This window comes from Muscardinus avellanarius, assembly GCF_963383645.1.
Source record: "Muscardinus avellanarius genome assembly, chromosome: 13".
NCBI lineage: Eukaryota > Metazoa > Chordata > Mammalia > Rodentia > Gliridae > Muscardinus > Muscardinus avellanarius.
Genome location: NC_137799.1, coordinates 22,434,778 through 22,449,995, shown reverse-complemented (window position 1 = coordinate 22,449,995; position 15,218 = coordinate 22,434,778). Strand labels below are relative to the sequence as shown.

The 15,218-nt window shown below is 52.8% G+C and overlaps 1 protein-coding gene across 7 annotated transcripts in view; it reads left to right on the top strand.

Annotated features, from left to right (window-relative positions):
• The window catches only part of RGS3 (regulator of G protein signaling 3), a gene marked incomplete at both ends in the record, with an annotated part of 136,983 nt that overhangs the window by 50,964 nt on the left and 70,801 nt on the right, over nucleotides 1-15,218 (top strand). For all 7 annotated transcript variants that reach the window (XM_080709628.1, XM_080709629.1, XM_080709632.1 and 4 more), the window contains 3 exons: nucleotides 3,220-3,416; nucleotides 6,130-6,213; nucleotides 11,513-11,624. In XM_080709628.1, the coding sequence (XP_080565754.1) occupies nucleotides 3,220-3,416; nucleotides 6,130-6,213; nucleotides 11,513-11,624 (393 nt within the window). The remainder of the gene's footprint in view (nucleotides 1-3,219; nucleotides 3,417-6,129; nucleotides 6,214-11,512; nucleotides 11,625-15,218) is intronic.

Sequence of the window (15,218 nt, the reverse complement as noted above, 5' to 3'; positions counted from 1 at the left end):
GTGGTCCAGCTTGATTCCCGCTCAGCCGGAGAGATGCCTCCTGGGTGGATCCCCGCCTGTGTCCACATTTCCACCCCTGTCTTGAGAATATAATGCCAAGAAGGGCACAGTTGCCTAAGCCCCGGGGAAAGGACAGGAAAGGAGGTGATGATGTCAGTAGTAATAATGGTGACTTGTTGAGTGCATCGTATCAAGAGCTTGACTTCATAAAGTCACCAACTTTATTCATCATAATACTAATCCTTTTGGTATTCCTGCTCTTTGCTAGAGATTAAGTCTTTAGCTTTCAGTGCTAGAGTTCAGGAGCAGTGAAATTCAGGGCACAGAACTTCCCTTAAACACACTGTGGTTTGCCCCGAGGTTGAGGCTGTCACTGGGCTGCTGAGGCCTCTGGCGGGGCTGCCAGGAGGTAGCCTTTCAGGGGGAGTGTTGAGTTGGCCTGAACTGAATAAGGTCTGGTGCCCTTCCGGGGCCTGGGGTGCCTGTCCGGCTGTAGTTGGCCCGTTCTCCGGGGCCTCTGGTGCCCTCAGCATTGTCCCCTGCCCTGTGAAGGCAGCCCGGCCTCAGATTCAATGCCGCCAGGGCGGGATGGCTGCCAGGGCTCGCCTCGGAAGCTGAGAGTGAAGCTGTGTAATTACTGTTTGGCCCACGAAGCAGGTGTTAGAGGAAAAAGGGGTGAAATGAGAGTTTGGACCAGTCATCGGAAGAGGTAGCAGGTGGGAAGTAGATGGGTTCGCCTTCACAGAGATCAGCAACTGGGTTGCAATCTGAACTTTTCTCAAAAAAGATACTTGGAAAATCAGCTTTGGTGAGCCACAGCCCCTTGCTCTCCATCCTGGGGGATGTGGAGATGGAGCCCTGGGGCAGGACTGCCGCCTCTGTTGGGCTGGTCCCGCCTTCCAGCATCTTCCAGCCAAATGACCTGGAGCATGTTGCCCAACCACTTGGGGCCTCAGTTTCCTCTTCTATAGAATGGGGCTAAGCTGCCTTTCTTGTCTGAAGGCAGAGTCCTGGATGGGTTGGGTAGTTGATTTATGATACCCGAGGCCCCAGGTGAAGACTCCTTGACAGTCCTGGGCCCCTGGGCCAAGCAAGGAAAGAAGTGGATTCTTTTAGAAGTTTCGAGATCTAGACTTTGCCATGTACAAATGGTTGCCTTCGTTAATTTGGTCTGGTTGGCCTCGGTCCCCTCCTATCCAGTGCCATGTGGTTTTGCCTTCTCAGGTCTCGCGTTGGCCCTGTCACATTAGCCTGTCTGGTTCCAGGCTGACCCTGTAGCCCCAGAGTATGACCCGAGGCCCAGCAGCCCTCTCTGTTTTTCCACCAGCCTTGCTGGGTGGCTGATTCAGCAGCTCAGGGTTTGAGATAACACCTGTGACCCCCAAGTCCTTTCCCATCAGGCCTCTGTATGAGCTCCGCTGGCCCTGGGCCAGGTGAGGCAGCAGTTCTTATCAGCTCCGCTTTGCAGTGGAGAGAACTGACCGGAGGGGGAAGGACACCCTTTGGGGGCACACAGCCTGCCTCCGACTCGGGGAGTCATCGCTCAAGTTCATGGGTCTTACCGAACTCAAATTCTGTGCCGACCGTGGATGTGGGATGGCTTCTTCCAGCCCAGGGGCCGGGGCCGGGCAGTGCAGAGCCCTCTGGGGCCAGGCGGGATGAGGCGCTCTGTGGCTTGTTCCTGCACCTGCACCTCTTGCCCCGGCCCGGGTCTGCTCGTTCTATTCTAGCAGCTCGCCCAAGAGGCAGGAAGTGGTTTGGATGATTGTGGGTTGAGTGCTGCCCCCAGATTCCACTGTGCTCCGGGGTCACTTGTTGGGGGGTAGTTGACTTGTTTTTCTCACTTCTGAGTGAGAAGGGGTGCTGGGTGGGAGGAGGAGGCATGTGTGAAACCCGCTGGGCCATTTCCTCCGGCCTGGCCTTGCGTTGGTGGGGAGCTTCCCCGAGAGGTGGAGAGGTGTCTGGGTCAGGCCGCCTCCTTAACCCCGTGCCTTGTTCTCAGGGCTGGGGGCAGAAGGAAGCTGGGTGCTGGGACCCAAGCTGGGACCTGCGTCAGGAAGGGTCTGCCTAGTTCCCCCTGGCAGCAGCAACCCTGGGAGGTTCTGGGTATGTGTGGAGCCAGATGACTCTGGGGTTTGTCTGTCCCCTGCTTGTGTCCTGGAGTCTCTGCCACTCCATGTTCAGGATGAGGGTGGGCCCAGCAGGGTCACCTTAAAGAGGGATCCCTTTTGCCAGTGTGGTCTTCTGCTCTTTTTGAAAGGGAGGGGAGGGCTCTCCCCCTTCTCCCCCCCCCCCTCTCTGCCAAGTGAAGGACATATGATGACGCTTGACTTCCCAGAGTCCCATGGGGTGCCTGATTTCCAAATTTCTTTTCCAAGTAGAGAAATCGCAGCAACAAAACCAACAGTATGTCAGCAGCCAACTTGGACTGCCCCCTCGGTAGGCCCAGGCTCTGTCCTAGGACTCGGCTCTTTAACCCTCAGAGCAGCCCCCCTCCCCCGAGCCTGGCACTGGTACCCTAGCTTAGGAAGCCGGGACTCTGAGGGAAGTCAGTCTCCCCAGGTCACTGAGCCGGCAGGTGGGGAGTAGGGCTACTGGAGAGCAGCCACCGGCTCTGGAGCTCGTGTCCCACCTGAGACCAGGCCCGGCAAGTAGCACTTCTTATTTCTGACTGACTGGGTGAGCTAGTGGAAAGCGGATCCCACACATCCCGCGGGCTCTGCCACTACTGCAGAGAATGGATCTTTGTTCAGCTAGGCTAGGATGGTGGCAGGGTACAACCACGTGTTCTGCCACGCAGGGCTGTTGCCTCGGCTCTGACTCATGGTGCCAAGTGGGACCACGGGCCCAGTGAGGTCAGCTCTTCTGAGTTTTAAATATGAGCAGTTTCTTAATTTTTTAAGAGCATGAGGTGAATACGTGGCTAGGGTTTCAGTCACCAGGCAGGGATGGCTGCCTCTGTCACTGTTGTTGGTTCCTAGCTCTGTCCTGGCCCTGGAGTTGCTTGTTTACCGTCCCTGTCTCTTATGAGCGGGTGAGGGGTTTCTTGAGGCCCAGGCCCTGCCGGAGCCTCCCTGTGTCCTCGAGCCTCCCTCAGGGTCTGGCACAAAGCTGGTGATTAGTAATGGTGTCCACTGACTCTGTGTCCCTGTTTCTGCAGTGGGGACCTTTGCAAGGGTGATGGCGATGCTTCACTGACACCCCATCTCTGTTCCACAGAATCAGGGAGTCCCAGTAAAGGAAAGTCCTACACGGGCCTGGGGAAGAAGTCCCGGCTGATGAAGACGGTGCAGACCGTGAAGGGTCACGGGAACTACCAGGACTACCCGGTCCTGCGGCCACATGTTCCACACTCAAGCTATGGCACCTACGTCACCCTGGCCCCCAAAGTCCTGGTGTTCCCCGTCTTTGTACAGGTGAGCTTTATGCGGCTGGCTCCAAGGGTTGCCCCAGAGGAGGGCCTTGGCCCAGGATGCAGGGGCGACACCTTGTCCAGGATGGAGAGTCCCATCTGAGGAAAGACAAATGGTTTTGGAGGCTCAGGATTCTGGAGGTCAAGTGATCAAGCAGAGGTTTCCAAGAAGATGTGTAGGAAGCGTGGAGCAGTAATAGGGTCCCCTCCTTTCCTGCCTAGCTCTCCCTGTCTCTGGGCCAGGGCAGGTGCACTGCAATCGCTTGTTGTGATGTCTTAAGACCTGCTCTCTGAGGCTCCCTCGCCCTGTCTTAGCCAGAGGTTGGTTTGGAACTGACCGAGGAAGAGCTTGTACAGTCCAAGATTCATCTGGCTCCCACTTCTACTTCTCCCTCTTTTCTCCCCCTGCATATTTATTATCCCCCAACATCTCTCTCTCTCTCTTTCTCTCTTCTTTCTTTCTGTAGTACTGAGGATTGAACCCAGCGATATTCTACCTCTGAGCTACATCCCCATCCATATCTTTATTCTTTATTTCGAAACAGGTTTGCACTAAGTTGCGGAGGGCCTCACTAAGTAGCTACGGCTGGCCACAAACCTGTGATCCCCCTGTCTCAGCCTCCCAAGTACTGGTATCACAAGTCTCTCTTCCTTTTTAAAAATAATCTTTATTCCAAAAAAAAAAAAAAATCTTTATTCCATCACCCAGAAAGAACCAGTATGGACACTGTGGTATCTGCTCTTTGTTCACATATATACACATTCAAAAATTCAAAAATAGACCTTATTCTATTTCCTGTTGTCCTTTGTAGACAAAAAATGTGGCTTGAACATCCCTCACCCTGTTTGATGCACATTGAGTCCTGGTGATGCTACTGCTCTGCTTTTTCTATCCTGTGGACGTGCCATGCTTATTTAGCCAGTTCTCCATTGGACCCATACATCTACCCTTTTGTTTTTGTAATTTATTCTGCAGTGAAAAATCCTTGGGCATGAATTGTCTCTCTGATTATTTTTCTTGGGAAAGGTTCCTGGAAGTGAAAAAACTAGATCATGGGTCATGAACACATTGAAGTCTCTTTATGCATGTTGACAAGCTGCATTCCAGGAAGGCTGTGTTAGTGTACCCTCTCATTAGTGGCACAGAGGTGACATAGCCCCACGAGGGTCATTTCTGACCAGGCCCTCCTCCTCTGGTCTCCCTGGCATCCCATCCTGGGCACGTTATTATCCGTGGTTCTTAGAACTCCCAATTGGTTGGGAAGCCACACACCCTGGCAGGCACCACACCTCTCCCTCGATGGCTCTGTCCACAAGGCCTGGCCTCTCTTTTCTGTTGATCTCTTTCTTAAGACGTGGTGCTAATGTCTTGGCATCCCTGGGGGTTACTTGTTATTTTTGCCTTTTTTTTGTGTGTGTGATACTGGGGTTCCTGGAAACCTTTCTACTTCCGGGCTACGCTCCCAGACCTATTTTTATACTTTTTTATTTGGAAACAGGGTCTCCTAAGCCAGCGTGGCTGGCTTCGAACCTGCGCGATCCTCCTGTCTCCGCCTCCCAAGCACAGGGATTACAAGGGTGCGCCACCATGCCTGGCTTATTTTTTTAATTTTTTTTAATTTTTTTTATGACAAGACAAAATGATTTTCAAAGAAATCAGGAAAACTTTGTGAAAAGCTTTAAATTGTGAAATATATAAACTGAAAATGGCATAACCCTTAAATGCACAAATGAACAAGTAATTATAAAGCAAATCTCCACTAAGATGAAGGAAGAGACCCTGCCACCAGCCGGGAAGCCTCCGGATCGCTTCCTGATCACAGTTGCTGTCCCTCCACCAGAGGCGCCTACCAGTGGGGCTTCGCGAGGAACATTCCTTGCTTTTCTTTAGTTTTACCATCTGTATATGTTTCCCTAAATAACATAGTTTGTTTGGCCTCTTTCTGAGTGTTTCTTAATGAAAACCAGACTGCATACGTTGATTTGAGTCTTACTTCTTTTCTTCACGTTATTTGTAAGATCCACTGATGCTAATGTGCCTCGTTGATAGCTGTCTCATTATCTTTCTTTGGGCCCCTTGCTTGGGGTTGAGTGGCTGGAGCCATGTTATAAATATACATTCAGGAGGCTGAGTCCTGCTGGCTGATCTAGAGCTTAGGGAGTTTTCTCTCTGGGCTGCACCAGGCAGGATGATGGGGTGGGAGGTTTGGGTGACAGCTGGTTCCTGGGGACTGATGACTAAGAAGGAGTCAGCTCAAGCATATTATGACTGCAGAGCAGGGACAGGCCACAGAGAGGTCCCAGGGCCCAATCCCTTGGCCTGTGGCTCTCAGGATGCCTCCAGGGGCCGACCGACAGCAGAGACCTTTCTGTGAGGCATGGTCTGGGCAGTGGGGGCTTGGAGGGCCCAGAAGTCTGGGGTCAGGGACGGGAGGCTGGGGGGAGTGCCGCAGAGCACCCAAGCATGTGGTCGGACTTCCTGCCCAAGAGAAGGGCTCACGCTGGGGAGGGCTGACGGGGAAGGTGGCAGCCACAGCCCCACCACAGGACAGGATGGGAGCCTCTGCATTTTGGTTCCCATCTTGTGTAAGAGGGGGCATGTGGGTTCTGGCGTGGGGATGGCAGACTCTGCCTCTGTGGCCCTCTTGGCAAGCTGCCTGCTGTCCCCCAGGCCTCTTTGAACTGCCCACTCATCTCGAGCCTTGCTTTGATTTCAGCCTCTCGATCTCTGTAACCCTGCCCGGACCCTCCTGTTGTCAGAGGAGCTGCTGCTGTATGAGGGGAGGAACAAGGCTTCGCAGGTAAGGCATGCGCTCACTCTGGGGCTTCCTGCTGGGCTCCCTGGGCAGTCTTAGGCCCCTAACTTTTCTGTCCTCCTGATAGTCTTAGAATTGTACAGCTTCAGGGTAGAGGACACCCAACAGTTCTTCTAATATACCCCCTGCCCTCTTGACCCAATGGCTACCCAACTTTTTCTTGTATACTTCCAGTGCTGGGGAGCTCATCTTTCAAAGCTGTTCATCTCTGATGGTTAGAACGTTCTCCCAACCCCTAAGGACATCCCATTATTAGCCAGGTGTGTACACCTGTAATCCCGGTACTTAGGAGACTGAGACAGGAAGATGGCAGGTTCAAGATTGCAGCCTCAGCAACCTAGTGAGACTGTTTCAAAACAAAAATAAAAAAGGGCTTTGGGTGTAGCTCCGAAGTAGAAAACCCCTGGATTTAATAGTCAGTATCCCCAGCCACTACCAAAAAAAAAAAAAAAAAAAAAAAAAGAAAGAAAAAAAAAAAAGAAAAAAAATCCCATTGTTTAATCCCAGTTTCCTTTAAGGCGGAGAAAAATGGCAGTTCATCATAGCTGTGATGAGTGTCTAGGGGTGAAAAGATTAAAGCTGTTAGCCAAAGAGAATTTTTAGAGGAGTGCCAATTACTAAAAGTTCATATTAACCCAAATTTCATCTCTTCTGAGAGCTCAGTCTATGATCTCTCCTGGGCTCCGGCTCTGCCAGCAGGGGTCAGGCCTGGGGCCCCTGCCACTCACTCACAGGACCCCCAGAGTTGGCCAGGTTCCAGCTCAGTCCTGGAGCTTAAAGCTGCTTGGGAGCTCTGAGGTCCAACTGGCTACCTGGGGCCATGGGGTGAGGGTAGAGGGCGCGCTGCAGATCTGGCTCTGGGGCAGAGCTGCTCTGCCAGCTGAGTGGCTGATGGGGCTGTGGAAAGATGGGGAAACTTGGAGGCAGGGAGGCTGTCTCCAGCCCCGCCCTTCTGCTGGCTCCCTGGTGACTCCGCTTTCCCTCCATCTGGGTATGTGCCTATGTGAGCCACCAGGGCAGGGTCTGAGGCTGGCTGCTCGGGTCTCCTGTGCGTGGATGTGGCTAAAGCAGGAGCTTGGCTTTGTTTCGTGTTTTCTTTTTCTTTTTTCCAACGAGCAGACCAGAATTCACATGATCCAAAGCAGCATGGTCTTTTTCAGGGAGCTTTTTGGGGAGACCGGGCACTTATTCCCACCCCATTGTTATTACTGCTGACATTTCTGGGCCTCCCCCTTTGGGAACTTTCCTAAGGATTTCAATTTTCTGATTTGCCTCAGTGGGAGTGAAACCTCAGCTGGTGAGGGGGATTTCAGTTTTAGGAGTGAGGATTACCGGGAGCTGTGCTTACTAAGTGTGGGGTACAGCTAAGTTGGGTGTGGGGGTGGGGAGGGGGTTAGAGAATGGGGTGTGTGGCTGAACCTGAAGAAGTGGTCAGGATGGCAGCCACCCTGAAATGTACACATACACCTGAATTCATCCTTAAATTTCACTTACCATTCATCCTCCAGATGTTGAGCACTTACTGTGTGCCCTTGCAATTCCTTCCTTCATTTATTTATTTATTTATTTATTTATTTACTTACTTACTTACTTACTTAGGATTGAACCTAGAAGCATTCTACCTCCAAGCTACCCCCCACCCCTATTTTTGTTTGTTTGTTTGTTTGAAAACAGGGTCTTGCTAGATTTGATGAGTCTCACTAATTTGCTGAGGCTGTCCTTGATCCTGCAAACCTCCTATCTCATGGACATGCATCAGCACGCCTGGCTGGCTTCTGCATTTTATGTACTTGGTTCAAGTTAAGCTCCTGCAGCACTCTAGCCAGGCATGATTATCCCTACCTTGTAGATGGGGAAACTGAGGCTCTGGTGAGATGAACTGGAACTGGAAGCTCCCCTGACTATAAGGAACGGAGCCAGGGTTACACTTGACTCTCTGGCTTAGTATTGCCTCTGACAAGTCTGTTTAAAAACAAAGAAATACAAGCCAAGCCATAGTCGCGATTATCATTTATCCCCCAGATCGTTGCCTTGTAGACCTTTGGGAACTTAGAACCAAGACACTGCTCTCCCCTCAAAGACTGAAGAAAGTGATTGGAGGACAAGGGAAATAAATATATTCATTGTCTTGAAGTATGATAACAACCAAATTCGAGAGGTCTCGGTACCCTATCGTGTTAAGCTGAAAACAGAAACCAGCTCCGGAGGGACGTGGATAACGTCGTTGTCCCTCAGTGTTGGCTGAGCCTTCGGGATTCTTCCATTTTAGTTGCTTTCCTTAACCTTCTAGCTAATACTTTTCCTGGTGGTTGGTTCCTGAGTCTGCAGTGGCAGCCCCATGGAGAGGTGGTTTTGTTTTCCAGAGAGGGCTGAATTTTCTCCTTTACCCTCGACAGAAATCAAGAATCTTTATTTCTGGAATGGTCCCCCTTGCTTCTTTGTCCATCTCTTCTCCAGGCATGCTCAAGTTTGCTCATGTCTGAGTCTCACACCACACCACTGCCCCCCAGGAGTCTCAAACCTGCTGCAGGTGCCTTGAGATCAAATCAGCATTTTAGAACCACCTTTTTTTTTTTTTTATACAATTCAAACAATAGTTACTAAGCATCTGCCACGCTGCCATGTGGCCTGGCCTTTTGCTAGATTCTAGGAATACCGTGAAGTGTAAGACAGACACGCCCTCTCTTTACACACTGACTCACTCAGTTTACCATTAACCAAGACACCAAGGTCTTTTCTGCAATCCCTGCCCTGGGGCAAGTTCCCAGGAGAAAGCTTCCTTGGTCAGGGCCACTCTGGAGAAGTCACCCTCCAAGCAGTGATCCCTCAACCCCTGACCCCGTGGGAAAACAGATGTGTCCCAGGAGCAGGTGCAGGAAGCCACGTGGAAGCCTCCTCAGGCAGTGGTGGAAGGCAGAAGGTACCTGGACGTGGAGGTGGGCCCTGCTTCCTTTGGGCTCTGAGGCTCCTGTTAGAGGCCGGAGGGTGCACTCGCCTCCCCTGGGGGGCTTGCCCTCAGCCCTGCCTCCGGCTGGGTGCCAGCTCCATCCTTTCCCTGACTGGACCTTGGGGGAAATTTTCACTCAGGCCTTAATCACTTCCTGTCTAGACCATATTCTCAGCTCTGGGAATGTGGGCAGGGGAATGGCCTGGGGCCCTTCTCACCTTGCCTGCGGCTCCTCCCACCTGCCCTCCATCCAGCCCTCTCTGGGCCTGGGCCATTTTGGCTTTCTAGGCTCCTGACAGACTCTCCTCCACCCCTGTCCGGGGCTGGCTTCCCCTTGCATCTGGACGACAGGGCCAGATTTCTTTTGGTGTGCAGACATGTTTTGTGGGACACTGAGGGTTTGGGACCACTAGTGTCCCCAGCTCGTGCTGCGCTTTCTCTTCCTTTGCTTGGGCTTTGTAGAGCTCCCCCCAGACAGCCGACCCCTGGATCCTTCTGAACGCTCAATCGTTTTCTTCCCTTGGTTTGCTATTTATTTATTTATTTATTTATTTATTTTTGAACTCTTTTTTTTTTTGTTGTTGTTGGTCCCATTTGGAGTCTTTCACATTCAGCAACAGGACAGTTGTAGGATTATTGTCTTTAGGGTCAGCCAGACCTGGGTAATGGTGTTGACTGTGTGGCCGTGGACAGGTCACTCAGCCCGTCTTATTAGTAAAAAGCAGCGATGTGATTTAACTGAGAATCCACAGAGCAGAAAGTAAGTATTCAGCAAGTGGAGGCTTCTTTTGGGCTGCACGGAGACAGGGCTGTGCTGGGAGGAGGGATGGAGCATTCAGAAGCCCAGGCGTCCGGAGCCTCTGTGTTTGGGCCCTGCCGAGGCCCCGCTCCAGGACATCCTCCTGTTATCTCTGTGGCCCCTCAGGTCTCTGTGTTTGCGTAACCCTCAAGTTTCCAGGTGACCCTTTGACTATTACGTATTTTCAATTACAGAAGTAGCAGAGTTTCATTGTATAATAATGCAAATTAAACAGAATTGTACGATGTCAAACCCCACTCCCCAGAGTGAGGAGAGCAGTGTCTTAGATATTTTTAAAATGTTTAAATAGAGAGGGATTTGTATTTTTTGTTTCCCCAAATTGCATTATCCTCTAGGAATTTCTGCACATCACACTGTTGAGACTCGTGATAGACAGATTCCTATTTCTGTCCCCACAGCTCTGCTTTATTCTTTTAATAGTCGCATAAAGTTCTACCATTCAAAGGCAGCAGAACTTATTTTATCCATCCCCTCTTGATGGGCATTTATGTTATTTTTTTTTTCCTTTTTAAATCACAAAGCTGCTGCTGAGGACATCCTTGCGTGTTCATATTTATGTATCTTTATAAGCTTTTCTACAAGAGAAAGTCTTAGAAGTGGAGTTGGGGGGCCATCTTTAATAGTTTGACAGCGTGTTGGCTTTTAAAACTCTACCAACAACCTAGCCCACGCCCACTGTGCCCTCAATATGCCCTCAGACAGGCCCCCCGTCTGGTTCTTCTTACTTCAGAAGAGGCAGAGTGTCAGGTTTTTGACACCTCAAAGGGAAGTTCCCGGAATTAATAATACTTTTGGGGGATTTTTTTGGGAAGAATCTAAAATTTAATTTTATTGCCTTTAATGAAAGGCCATGGAAGGATTTGTAAAACAAAGAACAGTGTAAACTTTAGTGGCCCGTGGAGGATCAAGTGGATTTTTTTTTTTTTTTTTTTTTTTTTTTTAGCGTGAAACTATGCCAAGCATGCCTGTCGGTTTACCTATAATGTCTAAAAATAGCTTTGTTCTTTGTTTTCGGAGCAGCCAGTACATAAAGGAGATAAAAGTTAGGGACAAGTCTGTATTTGGAATGTAAGTAACTGGCTTTTTCTCGAACCGATTTCTCATTAATGCGGTTAAAATGACCTGCAAGGGATTTGTTCCATTACCTCACGCAGCTTGATGCTTCGCCTTTTACGAAGACCTTGGAGAAGTGTGAGGAGCAGGCACAGGGCCGGAGCCCGAGGCGTGGGCAGGACCAGTCCAGGAGAGGTGGCCTGGGGGGCACTGGGCGGTGGAGAGGCTGGTGGAGGCCGCCTGTCTTGGAGAGCGAGGGCTGCCCCTTCTTCATGGGTTCCTACTTGGAGGGAGGAAATAGAGGACAGGGGGCAGAGGCCATTTCCACTGCAGGCGGGGCCGCACCAGAGCTGCTCCTGGTTCTGCATGCGATGGCAAAGGAGGCACTTCCCAGACCTACAGGGCAGGCTGGGGCTCCCACGTCCAGGGGACAGTGGAGCAGCACCGATTCTTCCCCGGTGCAGGTGACGCTGTTTGCCTACTCGGATCTGCTGCTCTTCACCAAGGAGGACGAGCCCGGGCGCTGCAACGTCCTGAGGAACCCCCTCTACCTCCAGAGCGTGAAGCTGCAGGAAGGTAAGCGGCCTGGCGTGCCCCGGGCAGCGCGGCGCCTGGTTTGTGTGAACCTGGCTGCTGGCCATCAGTGGCCATTCGAGCATGCACTGTCCGGCTCTGCCCCTGGGCTGGCATTCCAGTCTAGACTGGCAAGCCTTCTGATACACCTTGAGCTTTTCAGGGAGGTTTCTATTTCAGAGACCTTCCAGGGAGGCCGGGGAGTGGTTTGGGAAGAGCTTTGGACTCAGACAGCCCCGTATTCAGATCTTGGCCCCGCCCCTCACCACTGGTGTGACCTTGGACAAATTACTCAACATCTCTGAGTCTGTTTCCTCATGGGTAAATGGGGATTATGATAGTATCTCAGAAGATTGTTGGGTTAAATTAGGTCATTTAAGCCAGGCATGGTGGTACATGCCTGTAATCCTCGTACTTGGGAGGTTGAGACAGGAGGATTATAAATTTGAGGCCAGCTCCAGCAACTTAGCAAAATTCTATTTTAAAAAACAAAACAACGGCTGGAGGTACAGCCCATGGTAGAATGCCTCAGTTCAATCCCTAGTACAAAAAAATGTAGGTCATTTATGCAAAGTGCCTTACCCACCCCAGGTGCCCCGTCAAGGCCGTGGTTACCCCACTCACCATGGGTATTCGCGCACCTCTTCAGCCAGCTGCACGATCCTGGCCAGACCCCAGGGAAGCTGGGGCTGGTGAGCCGAGCATGCAGTGGATTTCTAACCCAAAACTTTCCATGGCGCCCCGTCCACCGGGGGAACGGGAAGCCAGCTGCGAGTATCTGTTGAGCCGTTTGGTTTGGCGCCTGAGGTCTCTGCTGAAAGGGGCTCGATTTCCTCTCCCAGATTATAAAAACAACAACAGACCTGTTTGAGTACGGGCGACAGGGGCAGGGAGGAAAATATTACCCAGAGAAAGAATTCTGTTTTGGCGGGTTTTGCTCCAGGAAAACTTCCTGACTGCTCGCAGACCCATCCCGTGTGCCCCGTGCTCTGGCTGGTGTTCCTCCTTGGAAACCCCGTCCCTCTGTGAGAACCACTCTCGCCTGCCCGTGGGAAATCATTACAACTTCTCCCTCCCTGGCTGCCACTGACCAGGGCGGCCACTGGGGGGAGAAAGCCAGTCACTTCACTGGGGGTCAGCCCCTCCCTCCGGATGGGCCTGCTCAGCCCGACCAAGGGCAGGAAGGAGCCGTTCTCTGCTACTTTGGCATGGGCACTGGCAACCCGGGGTGCTGCCCTATCCCCAACAGTGGACTCTGCCCTTGGCCTCCTGCCGCCTGCCCGCCCCTCCCTGGCACCCAGCATCCCCTGCTCCTGTAATATACACTCCCCCACAGGGCAGGCGCTTCTTATCTCTTACCCCTGTCCACCCCCAGCAGAGCACTGATGTCCGACCTAGTGAGATCTGAGGAGCAAGAGCAGGGGCAGTGCTCAGTAATGCTCTGGTGTGCCCATTGCAGGTCTGGGGCCACAAGCCCAGGACCACCTTTAGCTTCTTGCTAAAAGAACCAAGGGCGAGCCGGGTGTGGTGGCGCACGCTTGTAATCCCAGCACTTGAGAGGCTGAGACAGGAGGATTGCGCAGGTTTGAGGCCAGCCTCAGCTACTTAGTGAAGCTCTCAGCAACTTAGTGAGACCCTGTTTCCAAATGAAATATAAAATAGGTCTGGGGGTGTAGCCCAGAAGTAGAATGCCCCTGGGCTCCATCTCCATTACCTCCCCCAAGAAAAGAAGAAAAAATAAAAAGGAATGGTGGGCAAAGGAGGGGCTCCAGCTGCCTTGCCTTGAGCGGAGGCTGGGGTGGGGGTAGGGGATGGGAGGCGGCAGTGGAGTGCCCAGTGCCCAGGGCAGTAGCTGGAAGTTTGAAGCCTGGGCGTAGCTTTGCTACTAATGTGCTGCGTGACCTCAGCTGACCCTTTCTTTCCCTCTTCTGGGATCCTTTCTCTGACTGTGAAGTAAGGGTTGGGCCAGCCCTTTGTGTTGCTGGTAAAACCTGGACTGTGCCCATGCTGCCCTGTGTCCAGCCCTAAGGTCAGGGGTGGGGCCTGGACTGGGAGTTTGTTGGGGTTTTCTGTTCCTGGAGCCCCCAGACTCAAGGCTTGGAGTTTCCGGGGTAGGGAGAGCTCCTCTAGGCGGTGACGGTCCAGGTGGGTGGTGCAGGCCTGGAGGTGCTGCAGGAGGCTGCATCTGGGCCAGCGACGGGGGCAGAGTGGCCACGGCGGCATGCTTCCAGGGCGATGACCACAGACAATATTAGAGCGTACTGGGATGGCATGGGGGGGTGCCCTCTGTGGATTTGTTGGGCAAGTGGCTGGGGGCAGATCTCAGGCCTCAGATGTTTGGGGGCATCCTCTGGGATGGCGCCCATGGCTGGGCAGCATTGAGCAGCCAGCTGCACATTCCAATGTCCATGTTTCTTACTGGGCACCCACATGCACACGCGCATGCACGCACTTCCCCCCAGATAATCTAGAGGCTCACCAAAGTCCAGGGCCCCCTTGGTCACAGTCAAGCTGGAGCTGCAGGACCCAGGGTCCTGAGTTCTGGTCCCCATCTCCTGCCCTGGCTGCAGCAGCCAGGACCTGACGTGAGGCTTTTAAGAGAGGCAGCAAGCGTCTCCGCTGGACCTCGGGCAGCAGAATGGTCTCTGGCTAGCATTGCTCACGGCATGAAATGCCTAGGTTTCTTGTTCATTTCATTGAAATCAACACGTAAGCGGTTCAATGTGGGGCAGAGAAGACGGTAAGCAAAGAAAGCATCCGGCCCCTCTGGCAGGCTGGGGCTGCCGAGGAGAGAGCCCACTCCACCCTGGGAGCCAGGACTCCGCTTTGGCTTGTCTGAGGAGCCCATAGGTCTGCCGGGCAATGGGGCACAGATCGTCATGGATGTCCAATGTGTGTTTGGGGTGAACTATGAATGACAGAAAGGAGAGGTGCCCCGGGGTGGGAGATCGGGATCCCTGCTCTCCAGAGCTCCCGGCTGGTGGCTGCTTCAATATTGCCTGCCTCCTGCCCAGCTTCCCCCAGCTCCAGGGGGACTGAATGGCGGTGTAATGGGAACAGGCAGAGAGCTGGTGCTAACAATTGGGACATCTCCGGTCAACCAGGGCCCATTGTGGTCTCTTCCTGCCTCCACCGCCCGCTGCTTTCGCCGTTCTTTGTGTTTCTGCCTCCCAAGCAGCCAGCATCACGCCCACAGGGTGTCTTCCTGGCCTGACCTGATCTCAGACATGGCCTGGAAATGTCCAGCTGGCTCGCGGGCTCCCCCGCCACTGTGGGGAGCCAGGTTCCCACTGGGGAACTCAGCTGCTCAGTCCTCCTGCTGGAGTGCTGGGAGCTCAGTCTTGGTGGGCATTTGCCCAGCTGTCCTCAGAGCCCACCTTGGTGCTGGCCACTGGGGCAATGGCAGGAAAAGGTCTGTCCTGCTCTGGGGCTCCCGGCCAGGTGGGGTGACCGCTGAGCACAGGTTGTGGTGGGGCAGATACGACAGTGTTGGGGGCTCAGGCTTCACAGGCCTCGTCCTGAGTTCAGTGGTCAGCTCCGCCACCGATTATCTGCCTTGAATGGGCTATGGGCCCGGCTGGGCCTCAGCCTTTGTAT